Genomic DNA, 8671 nt, shown 5'->3' on the forward strand with positions numbered 1-8671 from the left:
GCAAATCTGAGAGCGTGTCAGGCACGCAGGGCGTGGAGGACAGAGCCCGGGCTGAGGTGGCCCACATGTCCTGTCCCATTTAGGGAGAACAGTGGGGACTGGGCACACAGGGGCAGGGACTGGGACTGTTCCCCTCTCCACTGGGAGGAGAGGGGAAAGTTGATGCAGGGGTGTTTAGCATCTGGGTAGCAGGAAGTCCAGAGATTTCTCGAATGATGACCTGAATTTTCTTTCTGAGAATGACAGACAAGACGTGGGGTAAGAGATCTGAGGTGGCCATGGCAGGCTGGAATAGTTCCCATGAGGAAGGAAAGGGACCAATTTCAAGACGATAAACTTAGCCCAGGTACCACATGAAATAAATAGCAACAATAGGGAAAAAAATATCAGAAATAAATACAAACTCTTGGAGGACCAGAGATGTGGGGAATCTTCAGGAGAAGAGAAACTGGCCAGAAGCAGCGGCAGTGAGCAGAGGCCGCAGCAGAAACTCAGACAGCCCTGGGCTGAGTGCAGGGGGATTTGCTCGGTCTCTGTGCATCTACTCTGTGGCAGACGCCGCTCTGCGTGCTGTTTCTGCTGCCAAAGATGAGTGTGAGGATGGAGAAGGGGACGCTGGGAAAATACAGAGCCAGGTTCAGGAGAGAGCAAATGCTGTAAATTCATAGAGGCACCGTCTGAACAACTTGTGATTTTTCTTTAGTAACCCTGTGAGAGGAGGGTTGGGCTGACCGTGAATTGGAGTTTTACCAGATGGGACAATGGAGGGGTCACAGAGGCCAGGGGCATAAGGATATTGGCAGGAAAGCAATTCAGCCGGTTATCTTAGAGCTGGACTTGCAAATCACGTAAGTGATCTAATTAGACCAAGGGATGAGTGGCCATCATGGAGGACAGAACCAACACCTGCCTTACGGGGCAGCACCCCTGACTTAAAGCAAATCTCAAACTTTCCCTTGCATGGGACCTTGTGAAAATGCAGACCCTGCCTGAGCAGGCTGAGTGGGGCCTGAGACTCTGCATTTCTAATTAGCTCCTAGGTAACGAAGCTGCTGCTGGTCTGAAGACCATTTCTAAAAAATCATTTATTTTTTTAATTGATAAATGGAAATTGTATGTATTTATCATGTACGACATGATGTTTTGAAATATACATCATGAGATTTCTAATTGAGCTAATTAACATGTATTACCTCACATACTTACCCTTGTTTGTGCTGAGAACATTTAGAACACATCGTTATTAACCACAGTTACCATGCTGTCCAACACAGATCTTGAACTGATTCCTCCTGTCTAACTGAAACTCTGTATTGTTTGACCAGTGCCTACCCTCCCATACCCAGACCACTCCAAATAGTAAGGTTTTGCTGGCTCGGCGCCTGTGGCTCAAGTGGCTAAGGCACCAGCCATGTACACCCAAGGTGGTGGGTTCGAATCTAGCCTGGGCCCACCAAACAACAATGACGGCTGCAATTAAAAAATAGCCAGGTGTTGTGGTGGGCGCCTGTGGTCCCAGCTACTTGGGAGGCTGAGGCAAGAGACTCGCTTGAGCCCAGGAGTTGGAGATTGCTGTGAGCTGTGATGCCACGGCACTCTACCCAGGGGGACAGTTTGAGGCTCTGTCTCAAAAAAAAAAAAAAGGTTTTGCTTTATTGTGGGGGGGGGGGCTTGATTTATCCCATGGTACAGCTTACCAGTCAGGTGCTAAGGCTAGCAGACTTATAGCTTCAGGACTTCTGCTAATTTACTGGCACCACAATGACAGGTTGAAAACAGCCATAACAGAAGTTTTTACATACATTACAGAAACCCACAAATCAGGCTTCCCTTTGGAGAGCTAGTTATTCAACGATTCCCAGCACCACTAGCTGAACCTATCTATCTATGAGTGAGGTGTGCTATGCACTGGGATGAGGAGAGCAAGTTTGGGGGGTGTTGGGGGTGAGGAGAGCAAGTTTTGAGTTGTCTCTGTGCTTTGTTCATGCTTTGATAAAGCTGCCATCAATCCTGACTGTGGTGTCACACGAAGTACCTGCTGGGAGGTGTTAGAGGAACTGTCTCACCTCTGGTGCACCAGAGTACCTACCAGAGGCAGACACTTGATGTCACCCTGTGTGTCCTATGAGCTACATAGAGAAGGAGGGTTGTGGGAAGAAAGAGATGGACTGAGAGATTGCCATGGGCAAGGGTGACTTGCCGGAAATTCTCTCCCACATTGCACTGTATTTCCCTGGCTATCTCTGGGCAGTAGGCTGACCTTGACATGGGTGTGCTAGGCTGTCCTTCCAAAGCCCTGGGCTACACTACAAGGCTGACACTCTACCTCTAGTTGGAAAATGTGAAAACTGATTCCCAACAACAGAAAAGGAAATGGGTTAACACCATAATATCTACTTTACTTACTGCCCTTCAAAATGGAAGTTGATTTTTAAAAAATTAAACATAAATGTAAAATGGTCTAAGAAGACCAAATGAATCCCTTTGGTAACAGTTTGGGGAAAATAAAATCCTTCCACTATAAAAAAATAAAATCCTCCTATTTTCTGACCTGTGGGTCATGCAGTTTTAATTTCCTCTTTCTTTCTTTTTTTAATTCTTTTTAATTTCATGAACCTGCTTAAGGCCACAAAGACTCTCCTGAATCCCTCGGCTGTCTGGCAGATGAACCGATGCCAGTTTTGCTCAGGTTACTGTCTATGCCAGGCTGAAGTTCCACAACGCTGATGGAATACACCTTCAACTCTGCTGGCTGGCCGAGGCGGAAGTGCTCCAAGGGGCTCCAGAGAAGGCAGCTGGAGAGGAGAACTGATCCTGAACTTGCCCCTCTAGCCCTCGAGAGAGGGAGGCCCCTAGGAAGTGAGTCTAGTGACATCAGGGTCTGGCTGGAGTGAGCTGAGGCTGCCCAGGGCCCTGGAGATACCAGGGTAAGGTTGTGCCATGGGCAAGGTCCAGAAGGGGGAAGCTTCCCTCCTGTAGGCCAGCTTCCAAGCCTGGTAAATGGCAGGGTTGCTCCTCTTCTCCAGGTCCAGGTGGAGAACATAGCTTGGGGACCGGTATCCATGAGTTGGGGGGGCAGGGTACGATGAGGGTGCAGTGGTGGTGTGATGTGTCTGTGCGTGTGTGGGTGTATGTGCTGGTGGGGAATGTGGCCTGTAGCCACTTCCAAGGTCCCACCTCCTCTCTTTCTGGGGAAGAAGAGGGAGCACATGGGGCTGGTCCTCAGAGGTGGCTGTCGCCTCTGGCCTGATAACGTGCTTCTCTACCTCCAGCCAAACTCCTTCTCTGCCTACCTTAACTCCACCCATTCCACCCTGTTCATGCCCCGTTACTACACAAGGACTGTGGGCAGGCCACACAGTTAGGGCGGTAGAGATGGCATACCTCTTACTATAGGGACAGAGGGACTGTCATGGAGCTGTGGTAGAAGAGAGGGAAAGGCCTAACTGCCCATGCCAAATATCTGAGACCTGGAGGAGCCACAGGAAGCCAGACCATGACCACCACAGGCATTTAAGCTCTGCCCTAAATGCTCCGATTCTAAACCTTGCTGGTCCTGATAAGAATCTGACCCAGGGTTTTAAGTTTCTCCTCACTGGGATCCTCTTTGCAAGTGGGCCAAGTGGAGCAGGGATGCAGCAGTCCACAGCAAAGGACAACAGTCTTGGGCAAGCAAGAGAGGGAAGGCCTCCTGCAAGGTCTGATCCACCAGTAAGGAGTTCCTATGGACCTCTCAAGGCTGGGAAGAGGCCTGCTGGCCGTCTCTGCTGGGCCCAAAAGCAGAGCTGGAGCTGCAGTAACCGCACTGACGCCTGGAATGAAGAAGTGCTTTGGGAGAAAGGAGAGGCAGGCTGCACTGAGTTGCATGGACATGAAGGCTGTGGTCTTTGCTGGATGCACACTGTGTGTGTGTGTGTGTATGTGTGTGTGCGCGCGCTCACATACATGTGTGTGCCTGGGGCGGGGCTCACTCATTATCTCAGTGTCTTCTGATTTCAAAGGTGCAGACAGCCATCTAGACCCTAGTTGCTGGACTCAGTCAGAGGCAAGAGTACAGGGCAGAAGACAGCATGAGGAAAGGCTTCCGGGGCTGAAACCAGCCTGGCCTGCTTCGTTCTGGCTTCCGCCCTGGTTGGCTGGCAGGCCCCACTGTCCCTTGCCCGTGTATAAGGCCTCAAGCATGACAGAAGAAGGTGTGCTGCCTCAGGACTCGGTGCCGAAGCCCTGCTGGGGATCTGGGGCTCCGGGCTCCCTTCCCCCAGGGAGTGAGGTGTCCTTCCGGGAGCCACTTACACAGCTGTGCTTATCATGGCATCTCTGCGTGTGCTGTTCCACGTGGGGAGGGCAGTTCCACTGGGAACTCCCTGCATACAGGGTTTCCCAACCCCAGAGGCTTCTAAAATGGACAGCAATCAGAGTGCTAACTAAAGAAATGAATGGTAAGAACAAACACATACTCTCTCCCCGCCACAAAAGCTCTGTGCCAACAGGTGCCAGTCGTAACCAAGTCAGGCTGCAAGTCTGATGTCATCGTTACCTGTTCCAGACCCCACAACATCCCGGCTTGGCGACTCCGCCATGGCGTCAGCGAGCCGCTCCCGGAGGCCCTCCTCGGTGTGCTCCACGGACGACATGTGCCGCAGCCCGAAGCCCTCAGGCCAGCTCCCACACACCTCCAGCAGGGTCACACTCCGGTCATAGGTACCTGTGCACACATGGAACATCCGACATTGAGCCTGTGCCTCAGGGAGCAGGCTGCTCTCTTTGTCTACCTGCCGCCAACACTCCTCTGTACCCAGGGTCCATTTTAGCCCTCACACAGGATGGATCACACCATGAGGGGTGTACAGCTTAGACTAAAGTGGCTCATGCCAGTGGATCCCAGTATAGACCTCCAGAGAACGACTCATGTGACACTGAGGCTAGTGGTTTTTTCTTTTCTTTTCTTCTTCTTCTTTTTTTTTTCACAGTTTTTGGCTGGGGGGTGGGTTTGAACCTACCATCTCCAGTATATGGGGCTGGTGCCATACTCCTTTGAGCCCAGCTTAGTGGTTTTAAAATTGTTTCTTTTTCTTTTTTCTTTTTTTTTGAGACAGAGTCTTACTTTCTTGCCCCTGGTAGAGAACCACGGCATTGTTGCTCACAGTAACCTCAAACTCTTGGGCTTAAGCTATCCTCTTGCCTCAGCCTCCCAAGTAACTGGGACTGTTGGCGCTTGCCACAATGCCTGGCTATTTTTTAGAAACAGGGTCTCGCTCTTGCTCAGGCTGGTCTTGAACTCATGAGCTCACCTCAGCTTCCCAGAGTGCTGGGCTTATAGGCATGAGCCACTGCCCCCAGCTTTAATATTGTTTCTGAGGTGCTGCAGGGTTCTTCTGGTCTTCTGGGACTGCCTCAAGAACTGGGACAAGGGAACCTCCTTTTCCAGATTCAACCAAAATACCTGTATATTTCTCTATTTGATACAATGACACTCTACCCAAAATTTCATTTACGGAAGGGGTTACATAGCCTAATTTTCTTTCAGAGTCTATGTCACCCTGGGTAGAGTGTTGTGGTGTCACAGCTCACAGCAACCTCAAACTCTTGGGCTTAAGCTATCCTCTTGCCTTAGCCTCCCAAGTAGCTGGGACTACAGGTGCCCACCATAACGCCCAGCTATTTTTGTTGTTGTTGTTGTTGTTATTGTTTTAGCTGGCCCGGGCTGGGTTTGAACCCACCAGCCTTGGTGTATGTGGCCAGCACCCTACCCACTGAGCTATGGGCACTGCCCACCTAATGTTTTTTTTAAAGCTTTCTAAACCATTAGATTCTGTAACCTACATCCAACGTCTTCACTTTACAGTTGAAGCTCCCAGGAGTTATGAATCAAGATCAAACAACGAGTTTGTGGCAGACTTGGTCCAAGAACTCCGATCTCCTGATGCCTCAGTCTAGAACCTGCTCTGCTCTACCACATTTCTCTCCCAGCTATCTAAGGACATGTGCACGACCAGGGCATTGTTATGGGGACACCAGCAATAGCGTTGGGTGATAGCATCTTCAGCAAGGATCTTTCCTTAGGCCAAAGCTGCTCCCCAATTCCAAAAAGTACATGGTGTTCTGCTGGATGCCAAGATTAGATTTTACATGCAAGATCACTTCAAAGTCCAAATTTAAATTATTCTACTTTATTATACAGCAAGTCTTCTGTGAAAGCTTATTTCATCTACTCTCTCTTGGAAGGAGATTATAGTCATGCTCTGTTGCTTTAAGCACATACCATTTCCCCAGCGATTAGGTAACTGAATCCAGTGCATTTATTGGGCTTGGTTCCTGCCAGCACCAGGAAGATGGGGAAAAAATGCAAATGCCAATGCTTCCCAGAGTTAAAAGTACACGAAACACACACTCTTTATCAGGCCTTGCTTCTTTTCTTTGATCAGCCGTCAGAAACTATCTTCCCTAGGCAGTCGGGCCTGGGCAGTATCAGCACACACTCCCTGCCAATGACAGGTGGTAATAGAGAGGGTGCGAGCCCCAGCCCCAGCAGGTGGCCCTGCCTCTGATAATGGCCAAAGCATTGAGGTGATAACCGTTAGTAAACACTCTGACAGCCGGTGACTCCATACATCAGCAAAGAGGGCCAGATAATCCCGAACTCTCCAGGCCAGACAAAGGCTCTTGTCCAGCCTGCTGGGATTTATATGTGTGGCAAGGGTCACTACTGGCTCCCGAATTTCATCAACCAAGTTTGGCTTTGATTTATCTCTTACCAAACTGTAGGGTAGATTCCCTACAGGCACATCTATAAATGCATCTCTCCAAAAAAGAAGCCCCTACCTTGGGAGTGGGTTGCTTGTCAGAGAGGACTCAGGAGTGGGGATTCACCCTACACCACCTTTTCTCTCCATCACATAGGCTCAGGATGTGGGTCTGGGGAGCTAGGTGCTGGGATCTGGGGCAGGGTGCTGAGTGTCAGCTGATCCTCCCAGGGCCTGAACTGTGGTAGGGTCATGTATCAGCAGTGCCAAGCCTGGATCCAACACTCAACCACCGCTGGCAACAACTCCCAGTGCCCAGGTCCCCAAGGACACACTGGGGCTTCTGACAAACTCAGCTTTGATTCTACTGCCCACTCAGTGAGTGATGCCAGGCAATCCCTCTATCTCCTTTTTCCATCTCTAAAGTGGAACTAATAACTCTTTGCCCTGTCTCATAGGAGTGAAGAGACTGAGCGAGGTCCCACCAGGCATCTCTGTTTCCCACTAGTGCTTCCCAGTCTTACTTGACAAGATCAAGAGCTACAGCATCGCTGTTTTTCTGAAGGGCCTGCCTGGGACACACATGCTTAATGATTTCTGAAGAGGGGATGACAAGAAAACGTGGCCCTTCTCCTCTGTGTATATTCTGCCTTCTTACAGACAGAGATGTTTCAGAGCCCGGAAACCTGCAAAGGGAACGACCATTTGTTTTCTCGCTTCTCAGGAGCAGAGTACCTGCCTCTAGGAAGGAGCTCAGTTGGTGCTTGTCCGTAGTGTGTTTAGAGGTCAGGGTGGGGGAGCTGACAGCATGGCCAAGCGGAGTATCGTAAGCCAAATCAGGAAGGAAACCAAAAAACCAAAAAACAAACAAACAGAAATTCAAAAACTGTTAAAAGCAAGAAAGGTTCAGTGAAGAGGGTGGGTCCAGTCTGTACAGATGGTAAAGGCCAGAGATGTGTGTAATATTTTAAGGGTAAAAGTAACAAACAAATTATGGGAGAAAAGAATCATGAGCTAGTGTTACAGTGGAGAACAGAAATGGACCTGGACTCTAACACATCCTAGCTGTATGACTCTGGGCCTGAGTCTCTGATTCCTCATCCATTCAAATGGAAAAATAACACCACCAAATTGGGCTACTGTGAGGATTACATTAGATAAATATAAAAGTAACTGATAGAGAAACAAAACAGGTGTGGTCATGTATATGTCAACAGCAACAAATATGTATATCTTCCTATTACTTGAGGCTTTTAAAAAATATTTCTTTATTTACTTATTTTAGAGACAGGGGATTGCTCTGTCACTGAGGTTGGGGTGCAGAGGCACCATTAGGTAGCTTCAAACTCTTGGGCTCAAGGGATCCTTCCGTCTCAGCCTCCCAAGAACTTGGGCTTACAGGCCTGAGCCACTGTGCCTGGGTTTATTTTGATGATCACAATGATCCTGAGAGGTAGTACAGGTGCTATCCCAATTAATGGAGGAGGAACTGGATGCTCAGAAAGGTGAAGTGACATGGTCAAAGTCTCTGAGTGACAGGTATGGAGCGAGGGCGTCTAATTTTTAGCTCATATGCTGCTTCCGTTAGCAGCATCTACACTGCAGATAACTATTATATATGTAGAAGTCACCTCTCTTTTCTAACTTGTCTTGAGAACTCTTGTCACCTTCAACCAATGCTTTTAAAAAATATTGTCCACTCTCAATATACGCCCAAGTTCCTTGAGGTGGCCCGGTATGATGGTGAGTCTCTTTGTCCACTGGACAGCACACAGGAGGAAAAAAAACTAATCGGTCTGTTCTCTTAGTGGGGGCATGGGAAGGAAGTCATGGGTAGGAGGAGGGAGATACCAAAAGTATTCAGGAAAGAAGCAGTTTATCAATTCTACTGTTCTGTGGCTCAGCGCCTGTGGCTCAGGTGGCTAAGG

General features: G+C 49.1%; 1 protein-coding gene across 1 annotated transcript in view; it reads right to left on the reverse strand.

Moving 5' to 3' along the window:
- Window positions 1-8671, reverse strand: part of BCAS3 (BCAS3, microtubule associated cell migration factor) — a 611572-nt gene that overhangs the window by 18814 nt on the left and 584087 nt on the right. Inside the window, exon 22 of the mRNA XM_023516602.1 lies at window positions 4538-4705. Coding sequence (XP_023372370.1) covers window positions 4538-4705 — 168 coding nt within the window. The remainder of the gene's footprint in view (window positions 1-4537; window positions 4706-8671) is intronic.

The sequence above is a fragment of the Otolemur garnettii genome, unplaced genomic scaffold, assembly GCF_000181295.1.
Source record: "Otolemur garnettii isolate 467f Iridium unplaced genomic scaffold, OtoGar3 scaffold00094, whole genome shotgun sequence".
Classification (NCBI taxonomy): domain Eukaryota; kingdom Metazoa; phylum Chordata; class Mammalia; order Primates; family Galagidae; genus Otolemur; species Otolemur garnettii.